We start from the raw sequence: 21,669 nt of genomic DNA, 5'->3' as shown, positions 1-21,669 counted from the left end.
TTTCTTCTTTTTTTTTTTTTTTTTTTTGCCACACTGTGAGGCTTGTGGGATCTTAATTCCCCGACCAGCGATCGAACCTTGCCCCCTGCATTGGGAGCTCGGAGTCTTAACCACTGGACCGCCAGGGAAGTCCCAAACAGCACCTATTTCGACGGTTATTGCTAAAGTTTAAACAGGCTACGGAATGAGAATACGCCAGCCGCTAATAGCTCCCAGCCCCTAATAGCTCCGAGAACGCCGATTCCATCTGAATACGACAACCGCCTTTGTTTTTCCAGTAAAGTGAGAAGCTTTATAAGACCAATCAGACAGCCTTGTTTTTTGAAAAACAAAAAACCCATTTATTTCTGTAAACCGTTCTGAGTGCAGATGTTCTTCACGACCCCAACACAGCACAGACTTCCCCCAACGAAATGAACAAGGAAAAGAGAAAAAGAATGCTACCAAACGTGCTCACGAAGAACCAAGCCAATCTCATCTTTCTCTGAAAAAAAAGAAAACCCTTTTGCCGGCGTGGTGCCACCAAGGATTAAAACCACCTACTTTCTGGTCCCGAGAGGGCGGGGCTCCTGTTGTACATGCTCTGTCCCCCGCCGTCCTTGCCGTCGGGCAGAGGACCGACTGGACCTCAATTCCCATCCCGCACCCCGGGCCTCTCTCCCTAATGCCCTCACCACTTGGGGAGCCTGGGAAGTGAACCCTGAAAGACTCCTCCTGTTGAATGTGGACTTAGACCTTTGTCCCCACTCCACACCATCATGAGATTTTGATCAAGAGGGTGGGAACGGGGCCACTTCAGACCGGTGGCAAAGCCAGGCAACTTTTAAGGCAAAATTTCTCTCTTCTCTTTCGGTCTGAGTCAGCCCTGCACATCTCTGATGGAGTCTGGAGCTTAGGCAACTTGAGATGGGGGGGGTGGGGACTCTGGAACGACTCTCGGGGCGTGTGAGCCTGGCCAGCGGGACATGTGTGTGCTTGTGGAGGCCGCCGTCGAGGGCACAGCTGCCTCCTCAGCGGGAAGCAGGCAGGCGCCGAGGAAAACCAGGATAGCAGCCATGGCCCGGGCGCCACAAGCAACACGAGGTTGGTGGGTGAGGCCGGGCAGGCTACTTGTGCCGTCAGTGAAATACCAGGAGAGGGTCACCAGGGGAGGCACCTCCGATCTGATGATGTGTGTGCCCTCGGCATCAACATGATTTTTCTTTAGAACAAGAAAGAGGGGGGAAAGAAAGAAAAAAAGAGCAAAGAAAGATGTTCCATGAGCTTCGTGGGCTAGGACGTGGCAGGTGCACAAGGGAAGCGGGGAGGGGAGCTGGGTTTTCGGACGGGGTGCTGGGCGCTGCCTCTCATGGCGTCTCCTCTCCCTGGCGGGCTGGTAGCTGAGGCCGTGGGCCCCTCGCCCGGGGAGCAGGCAGATGACTTTGGCAAGGGGCGGGGCGCGGGGGCTACTCCGTCTGGGCGTCGTAGTTGGCTCCACCCGCCTTCTTGAGCTCGTTCCTGATGAAATCGTCCTCCAGCTCCCTCCGGTCGCTGATCACAAACTCTTTGGCGAAATTCTGCCGGAACAAAATAGAACACAGAGTTCCCGTTAAAAAGGAGGGGACGGGAAAAAAATAAATAAATAAAAATAAAAATATATATAAAAAAAGAGGGGACGGGATCTGAGCATGGCTCAGGCAACACACCAGGAAGTCTTGGCACCTAAAACGCTAAGAAGTGATCAAAATGAAAATCTGGCGGCAGAATGGTTTGGCAGGGGAAGAAAAAACAAACCCAAAAATAACGTGACCAGAGATCAGGAAATGGGTAAAATCGAGATACTGTGCAGTTCCAAGACCAAGGGGATGGGCCAAGGTCAGGTCTGGGTTCGGATTCTGGCTCTGTCGTTCTCCGGCTGTGTGGCCTTGGGCAAGTTCTTTCAACTTTCTGTGCCTCAGTTTCCTCATCTGTGAAAACCCACCTTCTCAGGAGAATAATAGAAGAGGAGATTGGAAAAGTAGGCAGGTCGGCTGGTAAATGTTTAATACCAGGCTCTCTCAAAAGAGGGGTGGTGGCGCAGTGATTTGTAGCTTTTACGCGTTTCCATGGTGTAAATATTCACATGATATCTGATTACAAGCTATCAACAAGGGACCAGTACGTGGGGCTGGGAAGAGATACATGACTGGATGTCACCAGCTGGTACAAGGTAGCTTCAAGCTCCCCTGTCATAGTGATGCAGGGCCTCTGGTCCCAGGCCTGAGTGATCAGCCCAGACACTGAATGCACTAAAGGACGGACTGGGCTCTTCGGCCACACTCAGTTACTTGACGGCAGGGAGTTTGTTTCCATACATTCAAGAAAAACCATGCCGTGTGATGGGGCTACAATGATGAGCAAATGGAGGCAGTCACTGCGCCCTCTTAGGGTACACATTTCAACCATAAAACCCCACAGGCCCGGCACACGTGAGGCTCTTATAAATGCCCGTGGCATGAGTGAGTGACACAGGTGACCTGGCTTATCAGATAACCCTGAACCATGAAGGATCAAGAGTTGTTTTAATACATGCATCATAAGACTTCCATAAACAAGGAAAATTTCAGGATGGTGACAGGTAACAACCCAGAGAAATTTACCGAAACGGGCATAACAAGCCTGAAGGTCAGAAATCATCCCCATTAAGAAAGAGTCCACAAGGAAATAATGTAAACAATTACCCCTACTTACAAAGCACCTGTGGGTACCGGACACTGCCACACATTAGCAAACTTAATTCTTAAAACCTTTAGTACGGTATTCCTAGATATGCACCCAAGAGAAATGAAAGCATATGTCCACACAAACACTTGTAAACACAAACGTTCATGGCAACATTATTCGTAACAACCGAAAAGTAGAAGCAACCCAAATGCCCGTCGAGACATGAATGGGTAAACAAAACATGGTCTATCCATACAATGGAATATTATTCAGTCATAAAAAGGAATGAGGTACTGACACAGGTTACAACAAGGATGAACCTCAAAACCATTATGCTCAGTGAGAGAAACCGGACACGAAAGACCACATATTGTATGATTCCATTTATATGAAATGTCCAGAAAAGGCAAATCCAGAGAGACAGAAAGTAGATTCATGGTTTCTAGGAGCTAGAGATCGCAACAGAAAATAATGGAAATGCGCTGAAACTGGACTGTGGTGATAGCTGCCCAACTCTGTAAATTCACTTTAAAAAAATCATTGAATTGTAGACTTAGGATGAGTTAATTCTGTGGTATGTAAATTATACCTCAATAAAGCTGTTTCTTTTAAAAAAAATCCTGTAAAATGGTCAATATTACTTCCATTGTGAAGATGAGAAAACAGAGGCCGGAGATTATGACGCCTGCCCAGAGTCACACGGCTAGTAGGTACAGCCGACTCTAAAGCTGGACTTCTTAAAAGTGTCACCATCCCCTTTAGGAGTGATGAAAGTATTTTGGAGTTAGATAGAGGTGGTGTCTGCACATCTGTGAGGTACTAAATGCCACTGAGTTGTGTATTTTTAAATGGTGGTTAATTTTATGTTATGTGAATTTCACCTCAATTTTTTAAAAAACAAGAGAAAGGAAAAAAAGGAGAATGACTAAACCAGGAGCACTCCCAAGATCAAGATTTACAGTATTAAGACGAAACGTTCGCCGTGCCAAACCACCAAGAATACTAACAGGAAGGAGGAAATGGGAGGTTAATATTTATCAGGTAACTATTATGTACCAGGTGCAGGCTCACACATTTTCTCACTTAATCCTCCCTCAGTATATTAGCTTTTTTTTGTAAAGATAAGATCCGCAGGCCGGGCTTGGAGAGATTGTGTAACTAGCCCTGATGACCAAACATCCTTTCAACCCTTTCTACTCCCAGCGTGCCATGCTCTGCTGCTAAGTATCTGTGTAAGTCATCAGCACACCACCGAACACAAGCAGAATGGCAGAGCCAGAAAGGGGAACCCAGAAGTAACGTGTTTCTCAACCTGAGCCCCAGCGGCAGGGGGAGGGGCGAAGAGCAGACCAGAAGGAGGAAGCCCACAGCTCAAGACGCCTATAGAAGGAAGTCCAAAGTTCCTCTGCCCTGTGGTAGCTATATATGGCAATCTAGAGAAACAAGAACACTCACGCTTGTGTCTGTTAGCCATTAGACAACTTAGATTAAAAGAAGTTTGATAAGATCTCAGAAATCCACAATGACAGTGCACATAGAGCACAATTCACCTTCAACCCACAGGTATATGGGAAATCGAATCATAGCCAGCAGGAGCAAACCAGGATAGCAGAACCCAGTGAAACATAACAATAAATGTAAATGAACAAAATTACCTTAAGAAAATAGCTATGTCTCAAACTGCAAAAAAAGCAGCCCCAAACCCTATATACCTGAGAATCTGAGACATTTAAAAATCAAAAGATTTGCCAAAAAATGATTCTTTCAAACAAAAGTACAGAGAAAAGCAACCTCACCCATCCCCACTATAGGAACCAGCCCCTGCCCTCCAGAGGGCAGGCAGGAGGTGGGCGGCCATGTGGATGTGGTCCTAGCAGGCCTGGTAGGCCTCCCCCACCACAGGATGCTGGGGGGTCAGAGGCTTCAAAGGGGAGCCGATGCTTCCCCTCAGGGTGTGGACTCTGCAAAAAGTCCCGCAAAGGTCTGAGTCAGCCTCAACCCAACTCAAAATGACTGTACACTCCTCCACCTCTGTTCCTGCCAGGGTTCTCACAGAGCAGGCCTTCGACGTGGCAAGGGAGACGCCACCACCTCTGTGGAGTGGGCTTAAGTGTGAGTTTTCGAAAAGAGGCAGAAACAGAGCGAAAACAGCTCTGTGCACAGCCAGACTTTGATGTTGGAGCAACGCCTGGGACCTGAGGGGCCTGCAAGGACTTGCCCGTGCTGAAAACCACAAAGGACACATCTGCACAAAGCAGGGCCACCTCCCCGCCACGCTCACACCTCTGCTCTCAGCCACTGTCCCTGGCATCCTCCAGACAACACCTGCTGGGGCAGAGGCAGGCCACACGAGGGCTGCAAGATAGGTGGGGGGGCAAGTCCTTTCTCTAGAAAGGACACCGGCAGGGACCAGAGCAATGCTAATACGTAGGGAATTTTAAATTTTCTAGTAGCCACATTGAAAAAAAGTAACAGGTGACATTCATTGTAATAGTATTTGATCTAACTCTATACCCAAAATATTGCCATTGTAACAGGTAATCAATATATAAAACCATCAGTGAAATGTCTACATTTTGTGCTCCATATTAAATCTTGGAAAGCCAGTGTGTATTTTGCTCATAGGCATGGCACATAGCAGTATGACAAGCCAGACTTCACGTGCTCTGCAGCCACACGTGGCTGGTGGCAGCCCAGGTCTAGATAGAACAGGAAAGAACCTGAGAGAATAATGTGCTCAGTCAAGGAGAATCATTAACCATAAAATATTAGAGCCGATCTGAGTGGGGGAGTGGGAGCCTTTGGGGACGGCACAGGGAGAGTGCGAAATGTTCCGACTTGATCTGGGTAGTAGTTTCATGGGTACGTACAAAAATTCAAATTTTTTAAATTCAAAAATTTATCAAGCTGGGGGCTTCCCTGGTGGCGCAGTGGTTGGGAGTCCGCCTGCCGATGCAGGGGACATGGGTTCGCGCCCCGGTCCGGGAAGATCCCACATGCCGCGGAGTGGCTGGGCCCGTGAGCCATGGCCGCTGAGCCTGCGCGTCTGGAGCCTGTGCTCCGCAACGGGAGAGGCCACAGCAGTGAGAGGCCTGTGTACCGCAAAAAGACAAAAAAAAAAAAAAAAACTGTCAAGCTGTACATCTAAGATTAGTGCGTTTTCCTCTATGTACATTATACCTTGGTTAACAAAAACAGGTGGGGGGGAGGGGGGGCAGGGGACATTGAGCTGAAAGAGCCTTTGAAACCCTGACATTCACCCCCTTATTTGATAGAGAAGAAGTAGGAGACCCAGAGAGGGGAAACAATTCATCCCAGGGCACACAGAAGCCTCCCCTCGGGGCCCTGGGGGCAGGTCCTCACTCCTCCGCATGCTCCCCGGTAGGCTGTTCAGCCTGCCTGTCCCTCCCACGTAAGCATGCGTCATACCCTCAAGGCTACCAAAGCCACATGCCAGAGACTTCAAAGCGAAGTATGCTAGTCTGGGGGCACTGTCACCTGTGCTTCTAGAAAGATCTTCATGTCTGGGAACTCGGTGTCCCTGGCTGAGAGCCTCCAGACAGGGTCTCTCCCTTTTCTGCCAGTGCAGGACTTTTCAAAGGAAGAGGCCTCATCCAGCTAAAAAGGACTCCAAGATGGTTTGGAAACACACCAATCAAGTTCAGGACACATTCTGTCCCTGTGACTTTCCTCAAGTGCATTTAAGTTCGTACTTCAAAAAAGACATAAGATGGACATTGGTGTGCTTCCAAGGAGGGCAATTCTAGGGAAGGACTGGGGTTAGGAATTGGAGCTCTGTACATAGTCAAGAATGTATTTGCAAGGCTGGTTTTAAAAGTGTATAAGTATTTTCCTATCCTTGGTTTTAAATCACTTCATTTTTAAATGGCTCCCAATTGCCTGGGTTTAAAGCCCAGCTTCAGTCCTAAAACGTGCTAGGAGTAGTTTGTGCCAAACACAAATAGGGACAGCTGTCCATACGCAGCTCCGGCAGCCTGACCCTCCCCAGAAACTTACCTGCCCTGAGCTTCATTCTCCTCATCCACAAGCAGGGACAGTAAGAGGACCTACATCCCAGGGCTGGTTGTGATGACCAGGTGAGTGTGAAGTAGACGTGCTCCAGAATGACCAGGTAATACTCTAAATGACCCCGAGTTACCTTTGTTCTCAAGATTGTTAGAGGAGTCTGAGCTATAAAGAAGTTTTCTGAAACACTCAGAGCACAGGGAGTGGCTAGTTCCTCTTCTCTCACCCACACCGATTTCTCCATCCCCACTGTTTACTTTTTAGTGAAGGGAAGTCTGGAGAATTCCTCGGAATAAGCAAGGTAGTGACATTGGCTCTCCGGGCCCTTGCAGAGAGAAGACGGCAAATCCAGCTGCTCGTCCAAAAGCTGTGCGTGGGATTAGCCACAGGAGGACAGAGAAGAAGCCTGTTGGGGTAGAAGTGTGTCTGGTCTTCTACCTAGAACGTTAGGACCATGGTGGGTTGCTACCCTATGCAGAGAATATGGGTGCTGGGAAGGTCTGGGAAGAAAAAATGAGTGGGAGTCTTTGACAGTTAAGTTTGTGATGCCAGCAATGCACATTTCTACAAGGCAGGGCAGGGGAGGAAAGGTGACCTTCGTTGTATCCAAAGACAAGGAGAGCTAATGCAGTTCGTTCTTCCAATAAACACGTGTTTACTGAACACCTATTATACGCCAGACACTCTCCTAGGCCATGGGAAGTCAAAATCTGGTACTTACAGGTCCCTCTGAGAGTCTAAGAGCAGAGAAAGAGAACCAGGGGGCCCTAAAATGCCCCAAAGGAAGCCATCAATGGCTCTGGGCCCTAGTTTCCACCTCTGTGAAAGAAGAGGGCTTTCTTCTTTCATAGGTTCTAGAAGGCAGGTTCGGCCAGCCCTTTCCCCACGAGCCATCTGTGGATTTGCACCTGAGCCTCCAGAGCATGTGGGACAAAGCTCCACCTTGGACACAAGAATCCAAGGAGCAACGGGGAAAACTGGCACAGCAGAACTGTCAACTTTGGGATTAGAGCGTGGCTTTCGAAAAGGAGGCCTCGTGCTAGTAAACTCTTGCCAAAAAACGGGGGATAGAACCTCCCCTCCCACATGTGTGAAATGGGACACGGGGTGGATGAGACACATGCTGGCCACAATATTGTATCTTCTCCCCCAAGTAGGCAAAGATTAATTATAAACCAAAGACCTTGGTCTGCCGAAGAAAAGCAGTTGGTCCCCAGCAGCCTGCATCTTGCTAGGAGAAAAGGCACCCTCCAAGGAACATGGGCCTGATGAAAACGCACAGTATCAAACGTGCCAACCCCTCCTGGGTCCCCTACACCTTCCCTCCTACAACTATTCAACAGCGCCTCAGAGATCAAGGTTTTAAAAATCCTTCCAGCAAGGTGTAATTCACTCAAAAAGAACAGGTTCTTGTAACTGGCATGAGTCACAACAGACAAGGGAAAAACAAATAGATCAAAATGGTATGGTCCAGTGTTTGACAGATTCGGGAACACAGGCACCTGTGTCACCACCACGGGGCAGAAATGACACGACCCTATTTCACTAAGGAGAGGACAAAGGACAAGAGAGAGAAACGTGGTGGCATTTCGAGTGGACACAAGGTAATTGCCCAACACAGAAGGATGGGGGAAAGCATGATGTCTTATAGCAAGCTGGGGTAGGTTTGGGTCCAAACCAGAAAGGAGCAGCCATCCATATGCCTTGAATCCTGACCCCCGCAGGGCCACCCACCTCTTTAGCATGTGAGTGACTGCCAGGGTTCTGACACCCCCTGCTTTCCTGACCACGGACAGTTACAGAAGCCCTGACTCCATTCCGCCTGATTTCTGACTATGGCTCCATCTAGACCAGGGATGGTAAGAATGTGGGAAACAAACTCTGCTCTCTTCTCCAGTATCCATGGCAGACATCACAAATCAATCATGGCATTTTCCCCACTGAGTCCAGACTTAACCTCAACATCCTTAACCCAGACCTCCAAATAGCCCCTGCTATCCATCACTTGACAAACGATATTAAATCCACGTTTAGGGCTTCAATTTCTGCCTGGTTGAAATTGTGCTTAGCATTTCTTGTTCCTCAGTGACACCCACTTTGGGGACTTTTTCCCAAAGGAATAATTCAACAGAATTTTTTAAAAATTACAACACACATACTCACAGATGTTCATTGTCAGTAAATACCAGACTGCTTCCACTTTTCAACAGAAGTTGGGTAAATAAGTAGTATTTACACTGAACACTTCATACATAGCAGACACTTATGACATACAGTATTTTACTTAATTTTTACAATTCCATGAGTTTAGATATTATCATCCCCAATTTTCAGAGGATGCTGAAACTCAAGGAAGTAAAGTAGCCGGCAAAGGGTCGCACATATGGCGAGTGGTGGGGCTGGGACCGAAACCCGTGTTTAACTCCCGCCAAGGTCTTTACCAGGAGAGTGAACACACACACACACACACACACGTACATGTAATCGCACATTCACTAACAGAATAGTATTCAGCCATTAAAATTATGAAAACTGAAAACATGTATGAAATGTTACATGAAAGGACACGCTGTACCACTGCTGTGATTAATCACGTTTGTAATAACATGTACCACGTGGCCAGGGCTCCAGGGGAATGAGCAGAAATCGCTGTGTGGCTGATCATCATTTAGGTCCTTAATTTTGTCTGAACCATTGTTCAAACCCACACCACCCTGGGATAAACCACCAAGGGGGAGAAAACAGAGAGCCTGGAGCTTGTTCTGGGAAGGTCTTTCAAAAGGCAGGATGTCGAGGGACAAACTATGACAAGGACGAACGTGGGGTTGGTCCATGCAAGGGAAGAGAACGAGGGAGGGAAAATCTGAAAGACAAACGTAGAGAGTGTAGGCAGCCTTCAGCCCCAACAAGCACCGTGGGGTGTGCATGCCACACATGGAGACCTGTCTGGACTCAGCGTTTGGGCTCCTTCAGTAAAGACCTGCACACACTCTAATCTGGCATCCCCAGAGCATGGAAAGTGTCTGCTGTTGACAGTGTTGGGAATCACTGTGTGGACACCAGGAGGCCAGCTGGCGGGGGGCAACCAGGCAGGCACCACGCCAAGGCCAGCTGGCCGAGGTCTGGGACCCATCTGGGGTTCAGTGATGGGCACCCGGCCACAGCCCTGGCAGAGCAGGCTTGTGAAAGCGGCTGCCATTTACATGTTGGGCTCAGGGCTTGGGCGTCTTCCTCTCCCAAGGGCTTTTAACCTCCTGGTAGCAGGAGCATAGAACCAGGTTCCCCACTGCCCTTCCCACCACTAAAGTGGTCTCTGAGCCCCACCAGCTGGCTTCTGTCTTGACACTCACCTTGGCTTGAGGACTCACCCCTCCCAGCCTCAGTTTCCTCATCTGTATATTGGGTGTATAATGGCACCTGCCCCTCCACACATGATCCCTGGCTCCACCATTCACAGGCCGCTTGGGACCTTTGTATTTGTGTTAAATAAAGGACACAAGCATGGGAAAGCCCCCTTGCCTGAGCCCAGGCCCAGGTGAAACGCATCAGCACAAAAGGCCCTTTCTGGTTCTGAGAAGAATAAAGGGCCTTTCCACAAACCAAGGGCTTGAAGAAGCATAAAACTCCCTGTAAAAACAAACAGCTGAAACCTTTAAAGATGGATGAAGCGCCAAAGCTGGTCACCCGAGGGCCGGTCAGCAACTAATGCTTTGCAAGGGGGAACAGCAGCCCCGTAAATCTCATGACACAGAAGTGTGTGGGTTCTCCCGGCTGGCCCAACCAGCTCTCACCTCTGCTTTTCACTGACACAAAGCAGAGCCTTTGGAAATTCCAATCCACCCCCAAATCCCTCCCTGAGTGTAAATGGCTTCCACAATTTAATTCAGCCCAAAGAACAGTTACTGAACATTTACTAGCCTCTGTCCTAGGAATACACCAAGAATAAGACACAGACTACAGCCTAAGTGAACAGATCTGTTTCTTCACTTTTTAGCACCTGTTTAGTACTTTTCTAGGTTTGAGAAATACAAATTAAGCAGCCATGGTCCCTGCCCTTGAGATTACTTTCTAGGGTCACTTAATTATAATTCATGGAATTTGGGTCACAGTATCATACAAACAGATAAAGGAGCAATTAATTCTGATTGAGGCTGGTAGGACAATGGGTTAAAGAATAAGGGTTTTGAAGGATGAATAGGAGTCCATCAGTCACTAAAAGGAGAAACCTTTCACATCCTTTACTTTCCTTTAATCCTTCCAACAGCTCTATGAAATTTTACAGTCTCTTTTTCCTAAGTGAGAACAGAGTCTAGAGATAAAGTTACTTGCCCGAAGTCCTAGGATGAAAAGTTGCTAGAGCTGGAATATCAACTTGGGTCTCACTCCCCTTAAGCCCATGATCTCTACCATTTGACACAGCAGTGTTTTTTAAAAAAAGAAACACTGTGCAATGATGTTCAGTTTCCAGTTTAAAAAAAAAAAAAAGGTTCTACCATCAAGGAGCTTGAGAACCAGATCAGTAAATTTAAAAAATAAATGTAAGAGGTTTGTTTCCTGCAGAACTTCTCAGAGCCTTCTCAGAGTGCTAGAGGACTTTGGGAAACATGCAGTGGGGTGAAGTGACAGAATCAGGGCCCCAGGGGCCAGTCTACAACCACAGGGGACATTGGGCAACTTCCCCAACTTCCCCGGGCCCCAGTCTCCTCATCTATAAAGTGGGGATAATGACAGAACTGTCCTTGTTGTGAAGAAGAAATCATTTTAATGTGTGGAAAGTCCTTGAAAGTGCCAGGCATGCGGTAGCGGCACAATAAAACTCTTGTTATTAATATTACTACCACATTGGTACACAAATACGACCCTCCTGGAGGAGAGTTAGGACATCTGGCCCTAGCTCTGGGGGTGGAGGGGCTCCAGAATGTAAGCCAGCCCTGATCCTGGGGTTTAGAGGCCATCAGGATACACTACACTGATGATTCCGTGCCCACTGACATGCCCATCCTTCCCACCTCCACTTCTCCCCGCCGTTCTTTTCCCAGTGCTGAAAGCTGAGATCTACCTCTGGTTACTTGGCTCCGTGAGCATTCGTATGATGTTAAAAAATACAAAACAGATAAAAGGACCGCGTGAACAAAGTGATTCCGCAAGGCCAGCACAATGCTTCATCGACCGAGTCTGCTCTAAAGCAAGACAGCCTGGCCCAGCGCGGGCAGGTCTCTAACGGGGGGTGACTGCATTGCCCCTGTCATCCCACAGAGGCACCGGAACAATGGGACGGGTGTTGTGTTGCCGGCACCAGCCGTGCATTTCTGTGCAGCAGATGACGGCTGTGACGACGCAGCCGCGCACCCTGTCCACTCAGCACATTCCCAGGGCTCGAGTCCGGCTGTCACCATGGCCCAGCCCAGCACCCATCACTGCCCGTGGCCTTGCTGGTCTTGTCTTGTTTTCCACCAGCCACAGATGCAGCTCAGCATCTCAGCCCGGCTCTGAACACAGACTAAAGAGACCCAGAATCAAACCTCCTGATTTTTAACTCCTCTGGGCTCCAGCCCCGGGCCTGCTGCTTGTTAGCCATGGGTTCGGGGCAAATCCTATCACTGCTCTGGGTTAGGGTTAGGGTTAGGGTTAAGGTTAGGATTAAGGTTAGGGCTCCCCTTGCTGATGCACCTATGTGCAGGCCCCAGGCTGGAACCTGAAGGAGTCTGGATTGTTTGAAGTCAGCACCAGCAAGGGTGGGTGAGGGTCAGGACCTTCCTGTGTTACTGATGGATGTGACTTTGATCCAAGCCATCTGCAAGACAATCAGGCAGGATGGCTCAACAGTAAGATTCATGTCTTGTGTCCCGGGCTCAGCACGCGGACCTATCGGCTCCCGGGGAAACACTCCACAACCTAGAAAGCTGTGCATCGTGGTGCTGTCTATACAGGACAGCTGGGAGTCGTAAGAGCCGCACTTCCAGGCCTCTACCAGAGATAGTTCTAAGCGCTTTCCATATAGCTGCTCATTTAATCCTCACAACAACCGCAAGAGGTAGACACTATAAGAGCCCAGTTTCAGCCATCAGGGGAGTGAAGCCCAGAGGAGAGCAACTTGCCCAAGGCCATACAGTAAATGGCTGGGCTGAAATCTGAACTCACCCCATCTGGCTCAAACGGCTATACCCCAGACCACTGCACTACAAACTCTCTTTGTCCGACAAAGTGAAGTATGGTTCATTTAAATGTAATATGCTGTCGTAAACAAACTACCCCATAAAAAATGAAACAATTTCAGAATAAATCAAAACAGGATACGACACAGCAGGTCAAGTCATCCAACTCATTTTTAAATGGGGAAACTGAGGCCCAGGAAGGGAGAGAGACTTGCCCACAGGCAGGCAGGTGGCGTAAAGATCCACTCCTCTTGATTTCAATGTCTCTACGTTAATTTACATTGTCTACATCTCATACAAAGCATAAGGATGTGGGTATATTAGTTTTATTATTACAAAAACCAAGGGTTATGAGTAATCTTAGACTAAAACTCAACCTATTTATTCTTCACATGGCAACGGTGGTAAAAGGCATCTAGGGATGTGATCCTATCCCCAAGACACGGAACTCAGAATGGTCCATCTGGAGACCCTTAGAGAACATCTGTTCCGAGTCCCCATTAAGCAGAGAGGACAACTGACACACCAGATCAGCATGATTTTGGTGACTGTCAGAAAATACCATTGTGCCAGTAATATCGACCCCTTTGTAACATTAATGGCTGTATTTGCAACTGTAGTATAAATGTGAGGTCTTGTAATAGCTTCGGGTAATAAACCTTTTTAAATGCAGAGGTGAAAAATGCGAAAGGTGATGGTCAAAATATCACATTGCACCTGCAGTTCAAGATACAGTCGTCGTCGTTGTCGTCCGTTCCCCACCCCCACCCCCACCGCCACCGGAGGGGACGTTTGTGCTTTTCATCTACCAGCATCCCTTTCTTTTAACAGTCGGAGCTGCCAATCATGGGACCCCACCTGCCTGGTCCACGGGATGTGCCAACTGGATCATTTTAAGGGAATGATTGACACTGAGGGAGGGGGGCTCTCTCTTCCCCTGGGATCAAGACCGGGAAGAACCACCATGCCTGGACCATTTCTCCCGCTGCACAGAGGCCACCTGAGGCCAAATCCAGGGGAAAGAGAAAAGAGAAACGAAAGGAAGATACTGCTTCAGCCCTGGATCCAGCCACACCTAAAGCTGGCAACCCCTGCGCTTCCCAGTTCAGAGAGCCAAGCAATTCCTCTTTTTGCTGCAATGTATTTGAGTTTGCAAACAAATGAATTATAACCAATACTCCCAAATGAAGTTACCGAAGAATCATATTTCCCCAAATCACCCTCTTAACCCACTGAGCCAAATTGAGAAGAGTTCTAGGTATATAAAGAACTCTGCAGACTGCTAATAGGTTCAGGGTTTCCTTTGGGGGTGATAAAAAACGTTCTGGAACTTTCGGACGATGGTGATGATCGCCCAACACTGCAAATGTACTTCACGCCACTGAACCGTACACCAAAAGGGCTAACATTTCATGTTACTGTATTTTACCACAATCTTAAAAATGGAAAGAAAACAGGAGCATTGCAAGATTCAGAAGACTGCCCCCACTGGACGCATGCCAGCAACCATCTTCTCTCCCTGTGTGCCCTGTTCTCCTGGCTGGCCAACAAGAGGGCTAAGTGTGGAGGGCGGAGTCCAGCAGGAGACCTTCGGACTTGGACATGCATTCTTTTGCATTTTCCATTCTGTTGCCATAAAGGAGACCCTTGAAAGCTGGTTAACCATTAAAACCCCCAACTGGGCTTCCCTGGTGGCGCAGTGGTTGAGAGTCCGCCTGCCGATGCAGGGGACATGGGTTCGTGACCCGGTCCAGGAGGATCCCACGTGCCGCGGAGCGGCTGGGCCCGTGAGCCATGGCCGCTGAGCTGCACGTCCGGAGCCTGTGCTCCGCAACGGGAGAGGCCACAGCAGTGACAGGCTCGCGTACCGCAAAAAAAAGAAAAAAAAAAAGCGGAAGCAACTCAAGAGGTCAACAGCAGGGGGATTTTCAGTACCTCACGGTGGAAATGGGACGCTCAGCCGCCAGAAAAACCTTCATTACAAAGACTCTGTGGCCACATAATTTATGTAATTATGTTATGTTAGAGAAAAAAAAAAAAAAGAAGAAAAAACTGATCAGGGCGTGATTCACAGGCTGTGACCGCAGCAATGCCAAGAGGTAGATGAGCTCTCCCGCAGAACTCGTAGCGAAGATGGAAAAATAAACTGTAAAAATGGAATGATAGGAAAATTTTTTCCTATTATTATTTTTTAAATAAAAGTTTTATTTGGGGATAGTTGAGGATTTATAGAAAAGTGGCAAGAGACAATACCGAGAGTTCCCATGTACCCCACCGGTCATTTTGACAATTGTTAACATCTTATGTTACGGTGCTACATCTGTCACAGCTAAGAAGCCAACACTGGTACGTGACTACTAAACTAAACCCCAGGCTTCATTCCGATTTCATCAGTTTTTCTGTTCCGGGATCCAGTCCAGGACACCACACTGCACACAGCCGATTTCTGTGTGTGTGTTTTGGTTTTTTTAACAATGCAACGGCTTCCTTTTGTATATTCACAGATACGTGCAACCATCACCACAGGTTTTAGAATATTTTCGTCACGTCAAAAAGAAGCCCCATACCCGTGGTGGGTGGTAGCTATACCACCTCCCCTTCATGGATTTTAGGAAATTGTTTTGCAAAATGGAGAATCCTTTGGTAAGGAGAAAACTATCTCCCCTTCACCTCTCTTCCCCAGTTTATCTTTCTGGAATTTGGATTTTATTTTTCTCAGCGTGACCCAGTGTCCCAGCCCCAGATGAATCACTTAGTGTCAATTTTTGTTATGTCCAGAATGGAAAAAAAAACTTGAAAATGGGGAGCTCTACAGGTAGAACTGTTTAGAAGCTCAGAGACAAAACCAAGGGTACACCCACCTTTTCCTCCTCCCCTCCGTCTAATAGGGACACAGCAGTAAGTCAGTCATGACCAACGCCCAGCTGCCCAGACTAGGAATCTCTGCCACTGTTGATATAGCCTTTGTCATTCTATGGCCATCAAAGTCATCATAAAACCCCTGCTGGTGCCCATAAGGTTGACATTTATTCATTCACCAAGTGCTATTGAGCACCTACTGTGTGCTAGACACCATTCAGAGAGCACTCGTGAATTCTCCCATTGGGTCCTCATGGCCACAGTTGGAAGTCATCCATCACCCAATCAGGAAGTGGTGCTATTTTGGTCATCCCTCCAACCCCTTCTCCGTGAGCCACCTGCCCCCCCCCCCCCCCCCCGCCGGAGGTAGACACCAGCCACCACGTTTCTAGTATTTGATGGTCAGGATCACAGATGCGGCTACCACCCCAGAAAGCAGTTTGGGGTACATCTTACCAGTGGTGCTAGCGGTCCAGAAATGTAGCACGACACGTTCAAAGTCACAGACCAAGGAGCCCAGCCCAGCCCCTTGTGTCCCTGCTGGATGGTGACCCTTTGTGGGATGTGACCAGCACCCTTCCCCGCCCAGAGACCCTACAAGAACACAAGGACAGTTACCTGCACCACCTCCTTCACCAGGGTTTTGTCCGTGCCGGTCTTGGCGCGCTGCAGCCCGCTGACATTCTCGCCGATCCACGTGATGAGGGCGAACTTGGATCTCTTGCTCATCGCGTCCCCGGTGGTGAAGCGCACGAAGGCAAACAATCGGACGTCATCTGCACCAATGGCAAAGGGAGGGCACGGTGCTCGGTTAAAACACCCCAAATCCACATCCCCAGCAGGAGCTCTGGGCCACGAGGGTACCCAGAGCCACATGGCAAGAGCCAACTTTCCCTCGCTCAATCTCGACAACAGCACCACAGGCTGGGATGCCCATTTCACAGACGGGAAGTGGAGGCACAGAAGGGCCATGTGACACTCCCGAGGCTGCACAGGCAGATGGAGGCCAGGCCTCTCTGGCTGCCATGCCTGCGACCCTCCCCTCCCCCATACAGTCAAGGCTCAAATTCTGAATCTGATTTAGGGAACAGAAGTTCGTCGACTCTTTTTAATCCCAAATCTTTGAGGCCCTATTTAGAACAGCAAAGCCACACGGTGGAGAGATGGGAACTGGGCTGGGGTGGGGAGGAGAGGAGGAAACAAAGACGGTGGCCCTTGTTCTGGTCTGGGATATAGCTCTGGGCCCACTGGGCATGGCTAGCTTATGGTCAGACAATTAGGCCAATAAAGAATTCTCGGGCTTCCCTGGTGGCGCAGTGGTTAAGAATCTGCCTGCCAATGCAGGGAACACGGGTTTGATCCCTGGTCCGGGAAGCTCCCACATGCTGTGGAGCAACTAAGCCCGTGCGCCACAACTACTGAGCCTGCGCTCTAGAGCCCACAAGCCACAACTACTGAGCCCGCATGCCACAACTACTGAAGCCTGCGCGCTTAGAGCTCGTGCTCCAAAACGAAGAGTAGCCCCCGCTCGCCGCAATTAGAGAAAACCCGCGGGCAGCAACGAAGACCCAGTGCAGCCAAAAATAAATTAATAAAAATAAATTAATTAATTAAAAAAAAAGAATTCTGAGTATTTTTCCACTGGGTATGTTATGCTTGTTATATGGTATATGTTTGTTTTTATTAAAATGACTCTGGGGGCTATTCTGGCCGAGGGATCTACATTTAAGTCTGTGTCATTGCCACACCAGTAATCTCGTCACCATCACTTCAGAGTCTCTTTCATAGGACATTGTGCTAAGTTCCCCCATCCTCCGCTGCTCTGCATCCCCCAGATATCAGCTGGTACTCTTGAGTTCTTAAAGTGACGTGTGTGTGTGTGTGTGTGTGTGTGTGTGTGTGTGTTTGTGTCCACCTCGGTACTCTAGTCATTAGGGGCTGGGCCATTCTTCGTGCTGGTCATTCTTCGTGCTGAGCAGCATCCTGGCCTTCACACACACACACCGCCCTGCCAACTAGGACCATCAACAACGCCTCCAGCCATTGCCCAATGTCCCCAGGGGCGCAGAACCGCCCGCAGGTAAGAACAAATTCTAGACATACTTTGTGTCCCCATTTAATCAGGACCCCTTTGTGTCTTCCACCAAAATCCTGCACGTTTTGTTGAGGGCATCACATATCCTTACTCAGATTAATGACTAAATAGTTCACATGTCAATTAAAGTTATCAGTGAAATCTCATTCCACCCTCCCCCCCCCCCCCCCCCCCCCCCCCCCCCCGTGATGGCTGGTACGCGGGATGCTGCTGGTTTGGGGTCATGCATCTTGTACCTGCCGCTTCATTCAGCTCATATTCTCAAATGGCTTTTCGTCGCTGGCTTTAGGATTTCTCAGCGACCCAATGACCCATCGAGCTGTGTTTCCCAAGCATTGTCTGAATCACCTGGGATCTCGCTAAAATGCAGATTCTGATTCGGCAGGTTTGGGATAGGGCCCCAGGGTCTGCAGCCCTAACTAGCTCCCAGGTGTTACTGATGCTGCTGGTCAAAGGTTCACACTTTGAGGTTTTATGGCTTTTTTTTCTTTAAATCAAGGAGTCTTTCTTCCTAGAATCATTCCCGGTGTCCCCATGCCGAATCCCACACAAAGTAAAGGTTCTCACCAAGATCCAAGGCCACCAGCCCTCTCAGTGTAATTGAGACACAGTCTACACTGCCTGCGGAGTACCTCAAAGCATGAGCTCATCCTGACGACAAGCTACGCTGTCTAAGGGGGAACCATCTGACCAGGGGAGCTGAGACACAGCCCTGGCAGGCCACGGACTCCTGATCAAATGCCACATGTGGGCATTTCTTAAAGGAAACAGATCATAATCGCCATTCAGGCTGGCACAGCACCTTTCGGTTTACGGGTCAGTATTCATTGGGTCTTTATAAGGATTCTGGGAGGTGGGCCGCGGGGTCGGGGGGCATCGTTGTCACCCTCATCAACATCCAAACAACCGTTTGGTAGATGAGGCTGGGAGGTTGTGTGATGTGCCCAAGGTAACATGCCAAGGACAGAGCCAGCCTGAAGCCAAGGGCTAGGACATCTCGGGTGTGTCTGCCCAGCCTCCCTGCTTTAGGGGACCACCCCACCCAGCCATGGGAGCCTGGTGGGTGCCCATCCTGGGACCTGACCACGGGGGTCAGGCAGTGAGGACAGACCGGTGTAAGGGACACTTCACAGGCCAAACTGACATGGCTTAGTGACCAACTGGCCGTGGGAAATGAGGAAGGAAAAGTCCAAGGGCAGGAGGCCATGTGAGCTCTGTCTCTTAGTCCCGGAGGAATCTGACTTAATCCCCAAACATCGGAGCCTCGCTGCCTCACCTGTAAAATGGGGTGATTGTTTTGGTCCTCCCCATTTTTTTTCTTTATTGAGGTAAAAATCACACCACAAAAGTCACCATTTTGGGCTTCACTGGTGGTTGAGAGTCCGCCTGCCGATGCAGGGGACACGGGTTCGTGCCCCGGTCCGGGAAGATCCCACATGCCGCGGAGCGGCTGGGCCCGTGAGCCATGGCCGCTGAGCCTGCACGTCCGGAGGCTGTGCTCCGCAACGGGAGAGGCCACAGCAGTGAGAGGCCCGCGTACCGCCAAAAAAAAAAAAAAAAAAATTCACCATTTTAACTATTTTAAAGCAGAGAAGTCAGCGGCATTTAGTACATGAAAACTGCTGTGCAATCATGACCACTACCTTATTCCAGAACATCTGCGTCATCCCCAGAAGAACCCCCTGCCCACCAGCCATCAGTCCTCACCCCCCTTCCCCCAGCCCTAAGCAACCACTAATCTGTCTTCTGTCTCTGGATTTGCCCGTTCTGGACATTTCTCACAGATGAAACCTACGCTATGTGGTCTTTTGTGTCTGGCTTCTCTCACTCAGCATGTTGGCAAGATTCATCCGCGTGGTAGCAGGATCTTCACTCCTTTTATGGCTGAATAATATTCCATTGTACGGATGGACCGCATTATGTTCTGTTCATCCGTGCATGCACTGATGGACACTCGGGATGTTTCCAGACCGGGGTAATTTTATACCTCCCTCCTTCCTTGGCCGTGAGGATTAAATAGGATGCTGGCCCGACATGGTAGAACCTTCTCCCCGGGGCCTGAGCTACCAGGCAGAGCTGCGCGTGGAGAATGAGAACAGGAAATGAGGCTGTCCGGGTTGAGGAACTGAAATTCACGCAGCCACGCACGGCTGGTACAGGGCTTTCGTTCCCGAGCATTTCCGAGCATCGAGGCCGCTTTTGGGAAGCCAGCACACTGTTCCTAGTGTTGTTGGAGGAACAGGAGAACCAGCTCCAAAGTGTTTAATTAAATTGCAGTCTTGACTTGAGGGGGAGGCGGGCCACACCTCAGATGCCTCGCGCCTTGTTAAGGCTAAGACAACACCAGCAAAAAGAACTCGCAGTCTGTTTCCATGGCAACCACTCTATTTCCCTTTTCCTCATTGGTCAGCCTGGACGTTTGGGATCCCATGACCACACTTGGATCCCAACAGCCCCATCACTGGCCAAACTCAGTGGGAAAGTTACAAACCATGTGCCCAAGTACCAGCCCAGGACCTGGCACAAGACAGATATCCGATAAGTCAGTCTCACGCCCACCTCCAAAGACACAGGGAACCTGGCTTTTAAGCCCTTCCAGAACTGCAGGCCAATGTCATTTAAATTATCAAGGCCGGAGAGACTGCTTTCCTGGGTCCCTGTTTGGTGCTTATCTGACAATGCTCTGGCCAAGAAGATTGCTGACGTTTCTGAAAATCCGAGAGTCACGTTTTGCTTACAAATGTCTGCCACTCGGGATTTGGCATGACACTGCAAAGTCAGCTGAAAGTCTGAGATGAAAAACCTGTTGGTCTGAGTGACATTTTCACAGTTGCCCACACAGACCTCTGTCCCCCACGCATCCTGAAGGAGGTCCTAAGCCCATTTGACCTCCGACTAGTCAATGCAGGAGGAAGTTCTCATTTAGTCGCTAACTTCCTTCCTCTGAACAAACAGGGCAGACCAAACACGGATGTGCACACGGGCGCATCACCTGGATGGCAGAGCTTGACCCCATCACATATGCATATATGAGTGTGTGTGTGTGCCTGTGTGCCTGTGTGTGCATGTTCGTGTGTGTGTGTGTGTGTGTGTGTGTGTGTGTGAATGCATGTGTGGGCACATACACACTAGGATGGCAAAATTGGCCGGAAGAAGTTTGGTACTTGGGGTCACTGTCACCCCTGGGGTGGCACTTGGTCCCCAATGGGCCAATGGCACATCTTTCCAGTCTGAGGTTGAAAAGTTGAGGTGCAGCACTGGACAACCTTGGTGGGGGGCACCTGGGCCCAGGACTCATACCAGGGGACACACACTCTGAGCTCCCTCTGTGAGAGGTCCCAGCACAGCCGTCTACACCTGCTGCTCCCTTGACCATTCAGCCTCAACATTCTGGTCTACAGCATCCAGGTTGAGTCCAAGTTCTGGAATCCATTAGAAACTCATCCCCTCTTCATACCAGCTCTGTGATGAGACCAGATTCCTGAATGCCTCTAAGCCTCAGTTTCCTCGTCTGCAAAATGGGTCAAATACCTACCTCACAAGTTGGTTGTGAGGATTCAATGAAAAAGAAAGAGATGTGAAAGGCTTGCCTGATTGGGATGGTGACTATTTTTCTATCCCTATCTGTCTGGTGAAAATGCCCTCCGAGGTCCACAGTGGCTTCCTAACTGCCAAACCCAACAGGACAGCCTCGAGGACTTCCGTGGCGTTCCAGTGGTTAAGACTCCATGCTCCAAATGCAGGGGGCCCAGATTCGATCCCTGGTCAGGGAACTAAGATCCCACAAGCTGCAGGTGCGGTCAAAAAAAAAAAAAAAAAGTCCCTCCAACAGGACAGGCTCCTTGCCTTCCA

The 21,669-nt window shown here is 49.2% G+C and overlaps 1 protein-coding gene across 3 annotated transcripts in view; it reads right to left on the bottom strand.

Annotated features, from left to right (window-relative positions):
- Window positions 1-250: 250 nt before the first annotated feature.
- The window catches only part of COTL1 (coactosin like F-actin binding protein 1), a 77,711-nt gene continuing 56,292 nt past the window's right edge, over window positions 251-21,669 (bottom strand). For 2 of the 3 annotated variants that reach the window (XM_029204084.1, XM_029204086.1), the window contains exons 4-5: window positions 16,341-16,498; window positions 251-1,556 (exon numbers count right to left, since the gene is read on the bottom strand). In XM_029204084.1, the coding sequence (XP_029059917.1) occupies window positions 1,446-1,556; window positions 16,341-16,498 (269 nt within the window). In that variant the 3' untranslated portion in view covers window positions 251-1,445. The remainder of the gene's footprint in view (window positions 1,557-16,340; window positions 16,499-21,669) is intronic. The other variant, XM_029204085.1, reaches the window with a different exon arrangement.

Source organism: Monodon monoceros, unplaced genomic scaffold (assembly GCF_005190385.1).
Source record: "Monodon monoceros isolate NGI ecotype Baffin Bay Population unplaced genomic scaffold, NGI_Narwhal_1 Super_Scaffold_10, whole genome shotgun sequence".
NCBI classification, from domain to species: domain Eukaryota; kingdom Metazoa; phylum Chordata; class Mammalia; order Artiodactyla; family Monodontidae; genus Monodon; species Monodon monoceros.
This window is presented reverse-complemented; position numbering and strand designations above follow the sequence as displayed.